Below are 19503 nucleotides of genomic sequence, written 5' to 3'. Positions count from 1 at the left end.
TTGATGGGATGATTCTGAGTGGTCTGAATGTTTACAACTTGGATTTTAAGCTTTATACAATGACATAGATTTTTTTTTTAAATATATAAAACACATTTTATGGAAGCATGGTAAAGATAAAGCTGAATAAAAATAATTGATCTCAAGGAAAATACTAAGTAACCAGGAAGTGATAGGTAGGAAAACACCCTGAAGGTGGTGTGTGAGCGTCTGCAGTTTGGGGAACTGAAAGCCAGAGCATCTACGGCCATACCACCCTGAACGCGCCCGATCTCGTCTGATCTCGAAAGCCAGAGCACTGCCCGTGTTGGCACCTGTGGACTGCTTGGTCCAGAACTGCTCCTTAGAAACGAGGAACTGGGGAGCCACAAGACTGAAACTGCTTGCCCAGAGCCATGCAGCTGGTAGACCTGGGTCTGGAACCTCTTGTGGCAGATAAAAGAGTTACTTAGTTTGTATTCTTTTAAAGTGCTTTTGAAGCTACCATTCAGAACTCTTTAAGTCCGTATTAACTTACGGACTTAAAGTCCAAAGACAGCTCACAAACATGAAGTGAGAGGCTTTCATCTGCAGGCTCGCATTTGATCCTCACAGCCACCTTTTGAGGTCAGTAGATGTTTTACAAATGAGATACTGAAGTTGCTTTAAAGCAGTGATTTCAGTTAGCCTTTACAGCAGCCTGTAAAGCAAGTTCAACAGCAATACTTAGACTTTCCAGTAAAGCTCAATGAGTTTATCTAATTTTTAATACAGGTGGCAACTCAGTGATAGACTGCAACTCTGAGTTAGTTATTCTGCTTCTTAGTTATCTTTCACTGTGCTTAGGGGTACAGGGGCTAACTTGGTAACTAGCAGACTTAAGTTCCTACTCGGTCGCTTAGGGTTAAGGGATTGCTCTATATCAGAAGTTTTTGAAAATTATTCTTTGACAAGGGGCAGTCTTTCTTTTTTCCCCCAAGGTGTGCTAGATCTGATATGGTACATTCCGGGGCGCCTTGGTCCAGTGGTGTCTGGTGTGGCAGGAGTCTGGCCGTCGGATGTAGTCAGGTAGGAGAGCAGGTTGCAGAAGCACCTCACTACCGTTGTCCTGTTTACTCCTACAGTGCAACCCTCTCTCTCCCCTCTACTCCCTGGATGTTCTTGCTGATGCTTCTCACCGAAGATGCTCACCAGCACACTGCTCGGCCAGGTAACTGTCTTCTGGAGATTGTTACTTTCTTTCCTAAAAAAAATTTTTTTTTTTTATTCCAAAGAGAGAGACTAAGCGAGAGAGCAGACTCCTCTGCTGGAGTTAGCACCCACTGCTCTTCATGCGGTGCCCATTAGCAGGAATCCAGAATCTGGAATGTCTCTAGAACTTTGATATGGGATGTGGGTATACCAGGTGTCTTAATCCCCATATCAGATGCCTTCCCCAAGTAGCTGCTATTTTCTTGAACAATAATACTATGTTCCTTTTGAATAATACCTCAAGTTATAAAGCTCCTTACAGCAGCTTTTTAAGGTGTTTTGTAGATGCAGAAACCGAGGCCAAGTAGTAAAGTGTCTTTCCCATGGCTAATATGACTGACCTAACTCTTCTGGCTCATATTTCATATTATTTCTGCGGCTCAAAGCTCCAGCTTCAAAGAACATTATTAATGTTCCTCTCCATGACCTGCAGAACCCTGCATAATCTGACTTCTGCCTACATGCCCAGCCTCCTTTTATACGATGCTTCTCCCTCTCTGGGGGAGAGGTCCAGCTGCACCAGGGAGCCCCATTTTCTTCTTCAAAAACGGCAGCCCTTCCCTGCCTCTGGACCTTTGCTCTCCTTCCCTTTGCCTGGAAAGCCATCTTTGAGCTCCTGCTTGGCTCAGCTGGGGGGGGCAGCCCCTCAGGGAGGACTCTGGAGCCATCCTGCTGGAAGGCGCCACTTCCGCACGCCATGCTCATTAGCCATTTGCCTCCTTTACAGCATGCATCGCATCGCAGGCTGTAATGGATTTACTTGTGGTTTATTTGAAAATTTTTTTCCAGCAGCCAATAGACTGGACCATAGAGCTTTTAAAAATGAAGTAATTAATTAATTTTACTTAATTGAAAGGGGAAGAGAGAGAAAAGAAAGACGTGTCTTCTATTTGCTGCTTCACTCCGCAGATGCTGTAGTGGCCAGGGCTGGGTCAGGGCAAAGCCAGGAGCTTGGGATTCAGTCCAGGTCATCTGATTCTGGTAGCCCAAGGAATTTATTTCCAGGATGCCAGTGATAATCTTTTTTTTTTTTTTTTTTTTTCTAATAAAACGACTGTGTTTATAGATTTGGCATACAGGCTTCAAACAGAAGTTTTTCCTTTATGGATACAGTTAGAACTTCCACAGAGCCCTGCTCTTCCTACTGGAGAGGTATATTTCAATGGGAACATGTTGTGAAAAGAGAGACCACCATAAATAGTATTATGCAGGAACTGGAAAAACAGACTAACTACTCTTTTCCTCATAGCGTGCTATGTGCACACGACTCCTGCCCTGAATCATGCTCTGTTTAGACCCTAAACAAGCTTCCGTTCTGCCGGGGTAATCGGCACAAACTGCCAGTTGGATTCAGTGTTAGGAAGCAGGAGTGCCTGGCAGAGGCTCAGCGAGACAGTCGCAGGCTTTTTTGGCAGACACAAGCTTTCGGTCTACAGGAAAGCTGTTCTCTGGCTTTTTGTCTTTCTACATACGAAAATGACTGTGGATACTCCCTGGAGAGCCCACGGGTAGCACAGTACCGTGAGAGGTGCTCAAAGTGGATTTCCTTGCCCTCTGCCCTTTCCCTTTGCCACCTAGAGCTGTGCTGTGGGGAGATCAGTGCCCAGGCTTTCATCGGGTTTTCCATTTCTTTGTAAAGCTTCATCCTGTGGCAGGCCTGACTGGCAGCTCCTTGTCTCTTTGTGTGTCTCGTTTTCCACATCATGTCTCCAATCTGACCTGGTGGTGCCAGTGCTGGACTCAGAAATGTAGGGAAGTCTCAGCCGTGCTCTGGTGCTCTCGGCTGTATGCAGGCCTCGCTTGTTGTTGAGGCCCTTGCTGGGACAGCAGAGAAAAGGGAACATGGACCATTAGATGTCACCTTTGTCCTTGCTAGATGGCATTCCCAGAGTGGTGGACAACAGAGTGTGTGTGTGTGAGCTTGGTCCGTGCGGCAGGGGAAGCACATTTAGACTAACATTGATTGATTTTCTTAACCATTGAATTTTAAAATTGTTTTCAGTTTTATACATATTAACCTTGAAGTATAAATTTCTATCTTTTATATGTGTTACGTAGATCAAGGGTGTGTCCTCACCTGTTGCTGCTTGGGAGGGTGCACATTCCATAGTTTGGCCGCCACTGTTCCTTGGGAGAATATCAGTGAGGGTTTTAGAAAATGCAAATAGTGAAACACGGTCCCAGGGCCACCTCGCACTCCTTGGAAATTGTGCAATCCCTGCCCAGCCGAAGCTGTGGAGAGGGCACCGTCCTGCTCCCTTGCAGCAGACAGACCAGGTGGTTCCCAGACCTGGCATTGGGCATGGCCACAAGTGGACCATTTAATCAAAGCCCGGTCTGCAGAAGAGCGGATAAGGTGGCAGTGGTAGAAGGGCAGAGACAGGTGCCTGGCTGCATTAAAACTGTTTCGAATGGAAATTTTATCTTTTTCTTGTCCCATTTTATTTGTAGTAGGAAAAGATTTCTTTCAAAGCATCCGGATAGCATTGGGAATTTCACACCCATCATTAGAACGATTTGTGTGTATGTGTGTGTGTGTGTGTGTGGTGACAATGTTATCATTAGTGGTATAATTTTATTTTGCGAAGAGAGAAGTGTTTCCTGTTTTATCACAGCTTTCCCCGAGGAGGGCTGGTGTATTAATTTGCTGTATTGCCTCCTGGCTGTTCCCAGGCTGTTTTTCCTCTTCATCATGGAATTTTTAATGGCCCTGGTGCCTCTTGGGAAGCATGTGAGGAAGAGGTCCTTGGGGAGTGCTTCCCTTTTTTCACATGCCTATAATTACTCTCCTTTAAGAGCACAAAGAGTTTGATAATCATGCTGCACTCTGAAGGTTCCCTCCTCTTAGCTTCCAGGGCTGAGCCGCTGCTTGCCTGGACACTGCCAATTACTGCCTCCCAAGCACCCAACTGCCTCCCAACAGCCCTTGGACAACCTCTGGGCTTCCAGGACAGGCCCTGGGACCCCTGGGGGTAATGATGACCTCAAGACGTTAGGATGCTGTTTACTATTTTCATTGCTATAAATAAATCGTCATTTTAAGGTAATGCTGTATTGAAGTATTATTGTAATACAGCCCAGATGGCAGGTACAATGGGAACGGAAGGAGGAATTTAGAAATATCACTCCTAGATATAAGTGTTGGGATTTTCAACCTTGACTATACTTTGGAATCACTTAAGAGGCTTTAAAAAATATATCCATGCGGGACTCACCTCCAGAGATGCTGGCTTAATTGGACTGGGATGAGACCTAGGCATTGGCATGATTTTAGAGCTACCTACGTGGCTAATATGCAGCCAGGGTTAAGAACTATTGTCCCAACTCTATGGTTTTATGACTGGTACTTTGTAATTTGCTTAACAGGGACTCCCACCCAATAACTGACATGAGCTCTGTGTCCTGGTATTGTGTGTGTGATGCTTTTCAGATGCTAGAACTCTGGACTTAGTGTTGGAGAGCCTTCCACAAGTGAAGAAGAGTGTTAGTGTGTAATGTGGTGCAAATGAAGGTCGAGTCAGTGGGTACTGGTTGTTTCGATAGCTGATTCTGAGATTTGCTGCTAACAGAGTACTACTTGGTGCTGGTTTTAAAAATTGCTGCTGTTCAAACAGCAGATGGTGTGATTGGTGCTTAGTCAGCAGCAGTGGTGGTGTTGTGGTGACAGCCACAGGTTTGTAAGGAGGAAGTGCTATAGGTAGTTTTTCCCAAAGTGAGAGCCATTGATTGCAAAGGGAAGTTTGTTCCCTGTAGCAGTGTAGCTTACCGGGTGCTGCATCTTCTGTGATGCACTAGCTGCACCAGTTTTAGTTTTTGGTATCTCCTGGAAGTTTTGAGTTCTCGCGTAGATCTCCCCAGTTAGAGCTGCACCCTGCTGAAGCCAGGAGCTGAGAACAGAATGGGGCCACCCCTGTGTCTGGAAGTGCCCCGGGCAGCCTTCCAGAATGGGCAGCCTTCCAGAATGGGCTTGAGCAGGAAGCTGGAGTCGGAGGTGGAACTCGGATTTGAACCAGCACTCTGATGTGGGATATGTGCCTCCAGGCAGCAGCTTCACTGCTGCGCTCTGCTTTGCTTGTGCTTAGCATGTAACCGTCTGTACTTTCCTTACTGGACTAATGGGGACCACAACGAAACAGGATATGTAAATGTTTCATACAGTAGCTAGCATACTTGTCGTTAGGATAGTTTCAGGTTTACAAACTTGGTGTTGGTTCTCTGAGTCGTCGAAAGAGATGTCATACAGATTCTTGAGGGCCTTAAATGGATTGTAAGGAGGCATTTGGACAGCATGTGGGTGAGAGAGAGAGAGACCTTTCTGCCCGTTAGAGAGTTGAGAAGTGGTGGGCCGGGCTCATTGTAATTCATTTTATCTGTTCACAAGCATGGTGATCTGCATATCAGAGTTATGTGCCCAGCTGGCTGTGCCACTTGACAAGGAGTTTCAAAGAGCAAGAAGAAGACTCAATTCATGCTATTAATTTTGACCTTTGGAGCCATAATAAACAGCCTCAGGTTTTACCCCAGGGCTTGGGGGAGAGAACCTTTGTTAGTGCTCTGTCTGTTGGGAGTGCTGTGAAGTGCAGGAGCTCCTGCTCAGCCCTTCAGTGTCTTGGTTGCTGCCGTGTGTAGGGAATTGGCCCTGTCCACAGGGCTGCCCGTGCCCCCTGGGGCTGCCCGGGCCTGGTGGAGCTGCCCACTGTACAGTACACAGTACTTGAATCTTTTGTGCTCTGTTGGAGGGTCTTGTTGACAGCAGCCCTCAGCTGTAGGCATCTTTGGCCTACGTGGCATGATGAAAGCATTCTCTTTCTCTCTCTGGTTTTCCATTGTAATATGCCCATCTTTCCAACAGATGTGAAACGATCCTGCCCCTGTGGCTGGCCAGGGCAGCTTCGTGATAGGCTGCATTGGCCTGGCCTGGGGCAGTAGATTAAGGAGTTTCCGGGGGACAGTGAGCGGTCCATCACAGACTGCTGCAGGTTGGATCTGAAGGCCGCAAGTCTAACCACCAGGATCTCTTCCTGGTAGACAGCCTCCTCTGTGTCCTGTGATAATTGTGAGGTGGTTTGCTCTCCCTCCCTGCTGCTAGTGTCACAGGCCTGGATCTGTGCCCGTGTGCAAGTGTATGAGAATGTTTCCCCTACTGGCAGTTTAATAAATGTCAGTTAGCCCTGAAGACAGAGTCTCATGCGAGCGAGCGAGCGAGAGGTCTCTGCCTCCCTGGATGTCTTCCTTGCTCCCATTGTAGCCCAGCGCTCGGCTTCTTTGATTACAGCTCAGCGTCTCAGGTTATTGGTTCTTTATTTACAAAGCCACCTTCCCACTGTGCGTGAGCTCCTGGGGACAGGGCCTCGGCTGTCACCTGGTGTCTACCTTCAGCCACATCCAGCACAGTGCTTTACACAGCAGAGGCCTCCATCAGTTTCCATTAAGAATCATTCAGGTGACTAGATTAGTAGTTAAGGAGAATAATTGGGATATATGACAGACATGACCTTTGGTCCTTAGAAACATCCATTCCCCCTCGTGATGTTACTTCTTTGTATGTGCTTAAGAAAAAGTACAGCAGATCTGTTTTTCACCTTAAATTTTATTTCATCCAAAGAAAAAAAAAAGATGAACTTCTCAATGGCTTTCAAAAATAAGAGTTTTGAAGGTGAACTCTTCCTTAAATGAGCTTGCCACCGGCAGAGGGAGGCTCTCTTCCCTTCTTACCACTGACTGTAAACATCTTTGTTCTAAATCCAAAGCACTCGCTTGAGCTATTTTTTTTTCTATGCCAACATTCATTCTATTAAACATGCATGTATTTCTCAAAGTAATTTTTTTCCCCTAAAAGTACATTCCTGCCCCAGGGACATGGTGATCTGCCCAGTTTCCTAAGTAACACCGCAGCTGCAACAGCTCACCTGATCTCTCAGTTTCCTGCAGTAAAACATAAAGTAGACACGGCGTGTTTGTGCCTGGATATACAGAATGCGCTTTCAATTAATTGCTAATCTTCAGCATTCACCTTCACGCCTATGATAGGAATGTGGTGACTTTTTCTCAAGTAAGAATCGTTGCAGAAGCATGATTTGCTTTTAATGCCCATGCCCACTTCCGCCCCTCTACCCCCAGCACATTCTTTGTTGACAAATGCCCTCCTACAAGGGGAAAGTGTGACCCTGCAAGGGGAAGGACTGACACAACACATGGGCTGCCAGAGAAGCCCGTGTCCCAAGTGCCCACTGCCCCAGCGAAGTCCACTTCTGGGGTTCCAGCCGGACGCAGCATGTATGGCCTGTCTGTTCCCCAAGTTGATTGCCTGTCAAGCAAAGAATGGCATTTTTATAAAAATTTACATTCAACTTTGTCATTCTGTTCTTTAAGTTAAATATTTGCATCTCTCTCTCTCTCTCTCTCTCTCTCTCTCTCTCTCTCTTTTTTTAATCAGATAACCCTGAGACTTTGGTAGATTTTTAAAAAACATCATTTTTTTTTAATGTATCTGCAATGTAGAAAGAAAGAGATACACATGGAGAGGAAGACTTCCCATCTGCTGGTTCACTCTCAAATGCCAGCTGCTGGGCCAGACCTAAGCTAGGAGCTGGAAGTTCAGTCCAGGGCTTTGTCATGAGCGTGGCAGGACCCAAGTACTTGATCCATCACCCACTGCCTCCCAGATACACATAAGCTGACACCAGAAGTCGATCTGGGACTTGCATCAGGGATTTTATATGGGATGTGGGCATCCCAAGTGGTTTCTTAACCTCGGTGCCAGATACCCACCCCATTGGTCGATTTTTGTAACCTTTTGCTTTTCATGCTATGTAGGTAGTGACCAGAATTACCTTGAGACAGATTTCAAAATAAACACATTATGGTTCTGCTTCCACCACAGCCTTGCCTACTGAACGAGTATCTGTGATAGTTCTTCATGAGATTCTGATAGCCATTTGCTACTTCAGCTGAAAATGAAGTTTTAACTCGGTCAAGACTTCAGCTTCACTTCTTAGGCTCCTTGGCACACAGAATAAATGAATCCCCACAGCGTGTGGTGCGTAGCTTGGAGTATAATGACTGTATATATCTCTTTCAGAGAAGTCTTTACAATCTGGGTCAGTCCTCTTGCTGTGTGTACTGAGGGCTGGAGTCTTGTCCTTGTCCTGTCTGTCACACGTTTGTGTCCTGTCCTTTGCACTTTGCATTTGGTGAGAGTTGACAGTGTCAAGGTAAAATGACGTGGGAGAGATTAAGATCACTTTCTAAAGAAAAGGAGCCAGCAGTCACCACCCCCATGGAACAGGATGGAGGGGCAGCCAGCTTTTTCCTTCCCTTCCTCATTTTTAGATCTGTGCAGATGATGTGGAATTATTTTATAAACAAAAACCAGGAATTGCCCCTTGAATAGGAAGCAGAGGCTGCTACGTTCACCTGTCCCTGAGTCCCTGTCACTCCAAATACCACAAGGCTGCATGTAGCCACCGACATGTTCTTTCTTCACTGGTAGGATATGTTGTCGAGCATGGTGACTTCTGTTTCCCATCTGCTTCTTCCCAAGCAGATGGAGCCTTCTCCTATTCCCTGGAAAAATTGCTTTTTCCCACTTTAAATTCTACTGCAGTACTAATGCTCACCTAACTTTAAAAAGAGGAAAAGTGTCCTAATGCCCTTTTGCAACAGTTTGGTTGTTTGTCTTCTATTTGAACTAGGAAGGGTCAGAGAGAATTTTATCCCTTATGTCCTCAGTGCCTAAGATACAGTGTTACTCTGTTGCTTGTGAAATACCTTTCTACCCTGGGAGTGGACCATAGCAGAAGTGTTGTCAGAGGGAAGGCATATTTAAACCGACTTGTAGGAACAGATGTGCCTTGCTTTTCTTGCTACCTCAGTTTCTCTGTTATTTATACTCTGTAAACAGAAACACTGGGCTATTGTAAATGTTACAAGAGCCTCCAAGGCAGAGATTGTCTTGTTTTCGCTGTGTCCTCAGGGTCCTGATGCAAGTCTGACATGGAACAGGTGCTCAGTGTACTTAGTGAATCAAGGAAGAAGCTCAGAGGCTGCTGAGTGGAGACAGTGCACACACACACACACACATAGAGCTGTTGCCTGTGATGTGGCATTCCACATTCGAGTTCTGTTTTGAGTCTCAGCCGCTCTGCTTCCAATCCAGCTCCCTGCTCATGTGCCTAGAAAAGTCATAGATGTCAGCTCAAGTCCTGGGGCCCCTGCCACCCTCCTGGGAGACCTGGATGGAGTTCTGGTCTTCTCAGCTTGGTTTCCTTAGAAAACTTAGAGTTCTTTTCAGCATCATAACCAGAGCGATTTACATTATTTGTCAGATTTTAGAATGTTTGAGGCAGCAATCTTAAGGGGAAGTGGGGCAGTAGATCATTAACTGCATGCAGTAGGGGAAGGAATGGCTGGAAGGTTGACTATTGGACCATTTTACAGGACAGTTAACCCTGAAGTGCGTAACAATCCTCAACAGAGAGAGGAGGGGTGAGCCATTGCCTGGAGGGACACCTGAGCCAGTGAGGCCACCTAGCCCCCTAAGGATGCTGCAGAATACAGTCCACATAATAACCTGGATGCAGAATAGTAAATGCAGAACACTCTCTCATTTTGTAAGATAAACATTTACAACCACTGTATTTCCAGTAAAATGGTTAAAAATGTTAACACATTGGTACGTGAATGGTTTCAGGTTTTACTACACCATGTCATTCTTTGAAAGTGTGAGATAAGAATTGCTGACTCTGGATGGATATTCGGCGCAGTGGTTAAGATGCCAGTGAGCTGCCACACTGGCATTTGCTTCCCAGCCCTGGCTGCCGACAGGAGCCTGCTAACACAGACCTTGGGAGGCAGTGAGGGCAGGTCAGGGGCTGGTTCTGGCAGTTCCTGTGTTGAGAGCCCATTGTTTGGCTTCCGCTGTGTTCTTCCTCCCTCTTTGTCTCTGTCTCTCAAGTAAGTAAATTAGAGAAAAAGAGTTAGTGACTTTCTCCATAATAAAGGAGTTGATTACATGGGCTCTTGGCCATGTTGCTGGCATATATCAGATATGCGAAGCTGTGAAAATGATGGATGAGTTGTGATTGAAAGGCAGTAATTATTTAATTTAGCCCAAGTTGATACTGAGAATTAACATCTTAATACCCTTTTGAGTACTTTCCATGTGCATCCCATTTTGCAGCTGTGTCATAAAACAGCATATTGTAAACATTGATCTTGAAGAAGCAGTGTTTCTTAATTGAACCTTTTCTGGGAGGATAATGCACAGAGATGTACAAAGAAACAGACATGCTAGGCATTGTCACAAAGTCACCACCAAGTCAGCAGTGTCAGGATCAAGGGCATACCTGTTACCAGGAGGCAGCCTGAGCCCCTGTGCCTCTTCTGGTCACTGTCCCTCCATGGCCTTGACCAGGGCTGCTGAGAGTGCCACCTCCTGACAGCCAGAAGCACTCTTCAGTCTGGAGCAGGGCTTTAGCCTGTGTTCCTACGGGGTTGGGAGCCTCTTTGATTGAGCTTGGGGCAGAGGAGAGAGCAGCATTAAAACCACTGGCCTCTGTTGACCTTGCTTCTCTTCTGGAAGCGCCTGGGGTCAGCTGTGTCATGCAGACTGGAGCAGTTTGAGTCCTGTGTGTGCTGGCCAGCCTTGTTTTTGTAGAGCATGGTGGCTCCGTCCGTAGTCCCTCATTGCCCCTGGCACCAAGGAACCTGGGCTCATGGCAGCTTCCTCCCCGTGCCCCAGTGTCCACGGGTTGCTGCTCCAATCACGCCAGCATTCGGAGTCTCTGTGCATCTCTTGGGACAGCAGCAGACTTGGTCAGATCCAGTCCCTGGGCTGCCATGAGGTGTGGAAATTGTTTTGTTTTCCCTACTGACATATTTGTGTGGATAAACTGTTGAAGTGTTCAGAAATCGACTAGTCCCATGGGGCTGTAATTCCAAGTTCCCCCTTTGTCCATGCAGAAGAGTGATCATCAGTAAGGAGATCTGGGTGGGCCCCAGCCAGTGGCTTTGTACCATAAATCTCAGCCTGCAGCTTTCTCTAAATTCTAAGCAAATGTCTGAGGATTTGGGTTACATTTTTATATTTTTCTGTTTCTAATTCTTAAGTATTTGCCATTTAGAGGAATGAGAGAGTGAGCATGAGAGCTGTGAGACTGTGGAACTGTGAGATTAGGGAGCCATCTGCCTGAGGAGCTTGGTCCACTTCGCAGTTGTCTTGTTGCCTTGCACACTAGAACTCTTTGATTTGTCTCAAGTTCCAGGTTTAAGGCTATTAAGCCATCAGACTTGATCTGCAACTAAGACTTTCAATTAAGAATTTATTTGGCATAGTTTTACTAGATTCCTTCTTATCTATTATGTACCTTGGCTGCTTTCTTAAAATTGTGATAAAATAGACATAGCACCTTATCTGTTTTGAAGGGATCTGCATTGGCAGAGCAGTTAAGATACTACCTGGCATGCTTGCATCAGAGTGCCATGATGTAGTGCAATCAGAGTGCGTAGGGTGGAGTCCCGGTGCAGATTCTAGCTGCCTGCTAATGCGCACCCTGGGAAGGCAGCAGGTGATGGCTCCTGTGCTTGGGCCACCGTGCAGGACACTTGCATTGGGTTCTTGGCTCCTGGCTTGAGCCTGGCTTCGCCCCAGCGGTTAGGGGTATTGGAGAGTGACCAGTGGATGGGTGATGTCAGTCTCTCTCTGCCTTTCGGATAAATAGATAAAATTCTAAAATCCTACTTATAAGTGTTTAATTCCTACCGTGTGTTCTAGTTCACAGGTATTTAGTGAGGACCAGCGGTGTGCCTTCTGCTGAGGGTGACAGGGCACTGGAAAGTTGGGAAAGAAAGAGTATACATTGAGGCTGTGCCCAGGAGCGCAAGCCTCTGCACCAGCTACACAGTGAGGGCAGATGCAGCCTCGGAAGCCGAGGGAAAGCTCTCAGCAAAGTGCAGCCGCAGCTCAGCCGCTTGTCGGTGAGGGAGAAATGGGGAGCAGAAGCAGCACTCCGGCGCGGTCAGTGCTGCCTCTGCCATCTTCCGTGGCGTCCTCTGCATTTCTGGCTTTGAAGCACTCAGTAGTTCGTTTGCAGAATAAACTGAATATTCAGGGAAGAGAACAAAATTGTTAGCACATTATTAATACTTTTAAAAGTCACAAAAGCCAAGCTCATACACAAAAGAGGGATAGCAGTCCAGTTTTATGTGGGTGGAAGGGTTCCTATTAAGGGTTCCTATTAAAATTCTATGCAAATCTCTGTGTTCATGCAGTATTGAACTTTTCAATATATTACCACTTGGGTGTAGGTATTTCATTAGTAAATTTAGAGCAATTACAGTTTTTATGGAAAAAAAGTATAAAAATCAGCATGTAATGAGATGCAGTTTAATGGAAATTAATCCTGAATGCCTACTACTCTGGAATAAGATAAGAAGTTATGTGGTGGATAAACAATGAGTTCTGATTAATTCTGTGTAACGCTGTGCTAGTGCTTAATGGCAAAATGGTGCCTGTTTTGTTGGTATACACCTGTAATGGGCCAGTGATGTGATCTGGGCTGGCCATGATGTCTTACATGAAGAATCACAAAGTTAAAACCACTTTTGTTCTCTTTCTCTGTAGACAGGCCAGTGTTCACTGGGCACCGCCATGTTCACGCGACATCAAGAGGAAGCGGAAGCCTGTGGCCACAGCATCTCTGTCCAGCCCCACTGCAGGTGAGATGATGTGCAGTTAACATCCACTGGGTACCTACTGTGTGCTGAGACTATGTCCCTTTTCATCTAACCTTTGTGATAGGATAGTCCCCATGTCACATGGGAAGGCTGAGGCAATGAGAAGTAATTCACACCATTTCCTGGCTGCTCTTTCACCTCATCACATGACTTTCTAGAATTCGAAACTCTCCATCTCATCTGAGCAGTGGTGGTCCATTGCTGGCAGGAAGTCGGGTCCATGGTGATCCAGGTCCACCTGGGCTGGCTCTGGAGTCAGTCGTTAAGGAATTGTCTAGGTTCATTTGCTTTTTCCTTGGAACACACAGTGCATTCCTGGCCTTATGTAGAGTGCTGGTGTTTTGCTAGTTGTGGAATTTCTCATTGAAAACAATTTTTCAGCTTTAAACTTTAGTTTTTGGGGTAATAGCAGTTCTGCTTGGTAGAAGCCAGAATAGTCCTCGTGAGGGACAGGAATCTGGCACAGCGGTTAAGTTGCTACTTGGGACACCTGTGTACCCGATCAGAGTGTCTGAGTTCAAGTCCCGGCTCGTCCACGCCCTATCCAGCTCCTTTCTAATGCACTCCTTAGGAGGCAGCAGATCACGGCTCATGTACCTGGGTCCTAGGCACCCATGTGAGGCACCTGGAATTCCAGGCTCCTGGTTTTGACCTGGCCCAGCCCCAGCTCTTGTAGATGCTTGTGGAGTGAACCAATAGATGACAGATCAGTTTCTATCTCCGCTTTTCAAATAAAAAATTTTTTTTAAAATAGTAGTTAATCTTTGATGGGAGTGGTGACCAAGGAAGATAACAAGGACAGCTGGGGCGCTGGAAGGGCTGCATATGAACAAGGTGGGGTGACCTGGCTGTTTACTCATGCAATATCCTAGAGGTTCACACTCAAGGTTTATTTGCTTGAGTGCATGTGAGCATTCTTGGAATAACAAAAGGAATGGTTACATTTAAATCAGTGACAATATTGGGGACAGGATATGTGCTAGTTTATTTTCTTTTCCTTAGAAAAGTACTGTATACTGCTTAGAGCTGGGCAACTGATGAATACAGAGTAAAGCTCAGACAGGTGGAGGAGCCCAGCCCTGCCTCTCCCCAGCGCATGGACACGTGCTCCAAAGCTGATCTCACTGGGCTTCCCTTCAGGGCGGTGCTTCATGGGTCACCACGGACAGTCTTAACCCTAGCACTGACGATTAAAGTCTATGTGTTGGTTATTTTTGATTTTAGTGATATCCATGTGGCCCGGTTCTCAGTGGTACACGCATGTGTTATGTCATTTAATCTTTGAAGTTGCTGCCTTATAAGGCAGATGCTGTTTCTGTTCTTAGTTTATACCCGAGGAAACCCAGTCTTAACGTCACTTTTCCAGTGTCACAGAATGATCAACTGCAAAGTCAGGATCAACCAAGTTTCCCTGTGAATCTAGATCTGTTTTCTTGATTACAACAGGTTCTCTCTCCATGCCTCTGTCTTTTAAGATTCTATTTTTATTGGAAAGGCAGAGTTGCAGAAGGAGAAGGAGAGACAGAGATCTTCTATCCCTGGTTCATTCTCCAAGGGACAACTGGAGCTGCACTAGTCTGAAGACGAGAGCCAGGTCAGAAATAGAGCAGGCAGCAGGACTCGAACTAGTGCCCATGTGGGATGCTGATACTGTAGTCAAAGGACTAAAAGTCAAATGCAACTGCGCCAGCCTTCTTTCTCTTTACGTTTAAAAAAGATTTCTTATTTATTCGGAAGGCAAAGTTCAGAGAGAGGGAGAGAGACATCTTCCATGCACTGGTCAACTTTCCAAAAGACCGCAGTGACTAGAGTAGTGTCAGTCTGAAGCCAGGAGCCAGGAGCTTCTTCCAAGTCTCCTGCATGTGTGGACTTGGGCCATCCTCTGCTGCTTTCTCAGGCACATTAGCAGAGAGCTGGATTAGAAGTAGAGCAGCCGGGATTCGCGCCTGGATGGGTTACTAGCACCACAGGCAGCAGCTTTGCTGATTAAACCACAGTACCGGTCCTGGTACCCTCTCTGTGTACACAACAGGAGAGATTCCAAATTGTAGCCTTGCATCAGAGCACCCATCCTCATCCTGTCTATGGTAATTGAAGCAGGAAAACAGCATCTCCTCTCTTATACTTTTTGTTGTGTCTCCTTAGTATCAATCTCCATGTTTAGCTTTTAATCCTTTGTAGGAGAAGACCCACTAGGAAGAGTGTTCACGCGAGGCAATGAGCCTTAAGGCGTTCAGCATGCCCCGAGCGCCAGACGGGGCCCCTCTCAAGCCCATGGCCTGCCTTCTCACTTGTTGATGAAGCCCTGCCTCACTGAGAATTTCCCTTTTTTTCTGCCCACACCCCGAGTGCCCCGTGGAGGTGAAGGACATAGCCGGAGCCCGCGCCATCAGTCAGCAGAACAAATGGGCTTGCTCTGCCTACCATCGGGCCATCTCGGATTCCACCTCTTTTATAGAAATGAGTGATGAGGAGAGGTGCGTCCCACTTTGCCGCTGGATTAATCCACATCAGGGGCCAGCTCTCGGCACTAAATCACGGTGCTGCGTACATCTGTTATCGGCCTCTTCAGCAGTGTGATGAACACAACTGCAGATAGAGGCTTCCTTGTGTCATTCTTTATAGGATTTTCCTAAAAGAATAAATAGCTCAGATCTCTGCCAACACTCTCCCCTGTCACTGTGATGAATTCAGCTACTTCCTTAAACATGCGGCCACAAATCTTGTGCCTTTCCCCCTCCCCCGCTGGCAGGAAGTTGTGAGTTGAAATTGACTAAATTTAAAGGTATGGATGAGGCTGGAGAGGGGAAGAGGAGCAAAGAACAGTCTTCCATGTCTTTTTGTAATAAGAGCTCCCCCCCCCAAAAGGGCCCTTTCACAGATCCTCCTGATGGTGGGGCATTTTTCATCTTTTTCTCTCAGTCTTCCACTCCCTTGTGGTGTTGGAGCAGACAGGTGTGGAGCACCCAGAGCCGCTCCCTGCATCCTAGGCCGTCACCGGGTCACTGGGCAAACCTGCTGCTAAGGCTGATGCAGCTGAGCAGAAACGTGCCAGCAGGTCTCCTTGTCCTCTTTCCCCACAGACTGTTGGAAGACTCCTTGCATGTGCTATAGATGCTTTTCTATTACGCCACAGTGAGAGGTCAGAGTTGGGGTGTGGCTCTAGGTGTGCAGGCACACACACACATCTGAAGTGACTCCTGGGCATGCTCTTGTGGTTGTCTCTTGCTAAGGGAAAGAAGGTGGTTGGTGGTGATGGGAGTTTGGACTGTGGAGAACATGTGTAGTTTTCACAGCAACGGGGGAGTTGTTATTAGCATTCAGTGGACAGCATCTGGACTAGAAACTGTTGTAAAGTAAATAGGATGGCCCTGTGCAGGCCGGCTGTCCTGTCCAGGAAGAATGTGGTTAGTGGTGACCTGGCTAGAAAACACCAAGCCTGAAGATGATATTGTTGGGTCATTTTCTTTGTATGATATTTATTGTTGACACTGTCATATTAGAGGGGTAGTACTGTGGTGGAAAGAACATAGGGCATGGGGTCCGGTGTCTGCATTTGGATCTTATTACGCGATTAATTTTGTTGTGTCCCTGAACAATTTATCTTACCTCCTCATCTTTCAGTTTCCTGATAAAATACAAAGGTGACAGTGTCTGCTTCTTAGGCTTTATGTTAAGAAATGAGACTGGAGGTCAGCGTGGTGGCGCAACTGGCTCATCTTCCATCTTGTAGTACTGGTATCCCATATGAACACTGGCTTGTGTTCTGGCACTGGTTCTAATCCAGCTCTCTGGTGAACCAGCGGATGAAGACCTCTCTATCTTTAAAATCTGCCTTTCAGATGAAAATAAATAATTCTTAAGAAAAGAAATAAGACTCTGTGTTTGTAGTGTTGGAGCAGTATGGTGCCCAGCACTTGGTGCTTAGTGAGTGCTTTTGATAGCATTGCAAATCTGTCTTACCAAATGTATTTATCTGTTCTCTGAAACCCATTTTCAGCCCATTCTCTCAAATTGAGAAATAGTTATTTTACTTAAATCTTACTATATGTAGAAACCCTCTGTAGCCACTTGGGTTAATAGAACATGAAACACAGGACTAAGAAAATGTTTACAAGTATCTGTCATTCTCAACTGCCACTCTAACTTGGTCTTCGCCTCCTTTGATTACCAGTTCAGGTAGATGCCATGGAGTCAAGCACACCAGTACCGCAAGCCCAGAAATTGGTCGCTTCGGAGTGGCTGGGCAGGACCCCCGCAGCAGAGAAGGCCGCCGACTCCCCTCCAGCTCCGTCTTTTAAAACCCCACAGGACAACAGCCCTGATGCGGCTGGAGAGCGCTGTCCGCCCGCGGGGTGCTGACCGGGCGTGTGGAAGCCAGTGCTGGTCTTTGCTTTGTGTGCACGTCTTACCCAGCAGTTCCTGTCCTTCCTTTCACCACTAGGACTGACACCCCAGCCGTGGACTCTTCTCTTAGAAATCATGTTATGGGAATCCTTGTTTTTTTTTTTAATGAGCAGAGTGTTAAGGCAGCAGTTCTTTTAAAAAAAAGTCATCCTAAGCTGTTGTTATTATTGCAATTCCAGTGTTTACCTGCAGCTGCATATAGGAACTGTTGCTTTTTTTGTAGTTGTGTCTAGTAACTGCTTTTGCATATGTTTTATTTAGTTTTTTTTTTTAAATATCATTAAGCAAGTCCCAAATATGTAGCCATTTCCAAACAGATTTACATATTGAACTGAGGTCTGTGTGGAATTGTGTTTGCAGGAGGAGGCTCTCCATTGAGCCTGGCCCTGGTTCACTGAGTGCCAGTAAGATAAACCTGTTGAGTTCTCAGTCTGGAACCTCAGCAGACACACAAGCAGCTTGTGTCTTGGGAACCTGTTCCATCTGACCGCGCGTGGTCTGGTGGGGTCGCCAGCAGTGGCGCTGTGCTCTCCCTCATCTCCAAAGTTCCTGCTGTACCCAGACGGCCTTGCTGTCCCCGTCCGCATAGAGGAGCGCAGTGAAGGTGATGGCTTGGGTGTATGGCCGACTTAAAGCAGCCAGTGGAGTGTGTCTTAAACTACTTCATGCCCCAGTGTCAGCCTTTCTTGTCCTGAGCGGAACCTCATTGTTAGTGTTACAGGTCGACAGCCCACAGCCGAAATTCATCCTCTATTATCGTAACGGTTTCTTGAGGCCATGCTTTGGAGAGGAAACATGTCTTGGTAACATACCGTTACACTTGGCGTGTTTATGACTGCTTAGCTGCGTGCGGAGTTATATACACAGTCAGGCCTGAAGCTGGATGCTGCCTTGTCAAAATGAGGAATAAGTGACTGCCTGGGGCCGATGGAGAAAAGCCACACTTTCTGAAAAGCATCACTCAGAGTGGCCGTCGTGCAAGGGCCTGGTTGACAGAGGACTCACTTTTTGTACAAAATGACTGTTTGGCTCTGAAATGTGTCATAGCTGTTTTTTCTCTGCTCTGGTCACTCTGTAGAGGAACCCTCTCTCCTAGGTGCTGAGGGGACAGGGCCTCCTGTCCTCTTGGTGCAGGTGTTCCTGTCCACACTCAGTGTTGTGATGGGCTGGCTGCTCTTCAGTGTTCCTTCTAGAAAAGTTCTGCACCTTGTCCGTGGAGACTCCAGTCTGTACCAGAAAAGTAGGGAGGGAGGTGGGGTGGGCATGGGTCCAGCTGGGAAGGGACATTTGGTACCAAGTTTGTAAAGCACTTTATATAAGACAGAGGGTGTGGCCATGGTCTATAAATACTGTGGAGGAAGGGACAAGAGGAGACTGCGATGATGGAGTGCCTGCCAAAGCTGGCCCGTCATCCCTCGGAACTCGCCTGGCTGTCAGGAGTGCGCCGCCCCGGCCTGCACCCGGGGACATACAGGAACATTCAGTCTGCTGAACATCCTCCAGCTCTACTGTATTGTTTTCATGCTTTTTCTTACCTCATCTCCATGATAAAACATACTCGAATGAGTTTGTGGGTGAGGTCTATGGGTATAGTTTTTTTTTTTCCTTTGTGCCAAGCACCATGGCTCATGTAGATGGATCCCACGGAGGCCTCTGCAGTTCAGGTGGCAAAGGTGTGCCAACATCTTTTCTTCATAATAGTGTCCTTTCTACCTATGATTAAAACACATTTATGAATACACCCTTACTTGCATTTTAAACAGCTCCAGTTAGTCGTGCCATTCTATATAGAGATGAAAACCATCATGGGGGTGAGTAATTTGTTTAAAATCATGTAACTAAGTCAGGACTTTTTCTAAGCCTCTAAGCCTCAAACTTCTCTGTTCTGGTTTTCCTCTCTTGGTTTTCACTCATAGACCTAAGTCTGTCATTGAAACCCTTCTCTGTGACGTTTACCTTCAAATTCCCGGGCATGCTATTTCTCTACAGTTTGAATACTTACTATCTACCTGTAATACGTGGGAAGGAAATCAGTTGCCAGAGTAAAATAGCATATTAAGCACTTTCTGAATCAGTTTTGTAAATTGCTTACTTGCCATTTTAAGGTTTGTATATGCAAGCTTGTTACTC

The 19503-nt window shown here is 46.4% G+C and overlaps 1 protein-coding gene across 7 annotated transcripts in view; it reads left to right on the top strand.

The window, feature by feature from the left end:
• Positions 1-19261, top strand: part of GPATCH2L (G-patch domain containing 2 like) — a 44672-nt gene extending 25411 nt beyond the window's left edge. For 4 of the 7 annotated variants that reach the window (XM_058655628.1, XM_058655629.1, XM_058655631.1 and 1 more), the window contains 2 exons: positions 12854-12948; positions 17141-19261. In XM_058655628.1, coding sequence (XP_058511611.1) covers positions 12854-12948; positions 17141-17328 — 283 coding nt within the window. In that variant the 3' untranslated portion in view covers positions 17329-19261. Of the gene's footprint in view, positions 1-1103; positions 1190-12853; positions 12949-17140 lie in introns of all 7 variants that reach the window. The other 3 variants (XM_058655630.1, XM_058655626.1, XM_058655627.1) reach the window with 1 other exon arrangement.
• The last annotated feature ends 242 nt before the right edge of the window (positions 19262-19503 follow it).

The sequence above is a fragment of the Ochotona princeps genome, chromosome 26 (assembly GCF_030435755.1).
Source record: "Ochotona princeps isolate mOchPri1 chromosome 26, mOchPri1.hap1, whole genome shotgun sequence".
Classification (NCBI taxonomy): Eukaryota; Metazoa; Chordata; class Mammalia; order Lagomorpha; family Ochotonidae; genus Ochotona; species Ochotona princeps.
The sequence above is the reverse complement of the archived record's forward strand: the minus strand, read 5'-3'. Positions and strand labels throughout refer to the sequence as shown.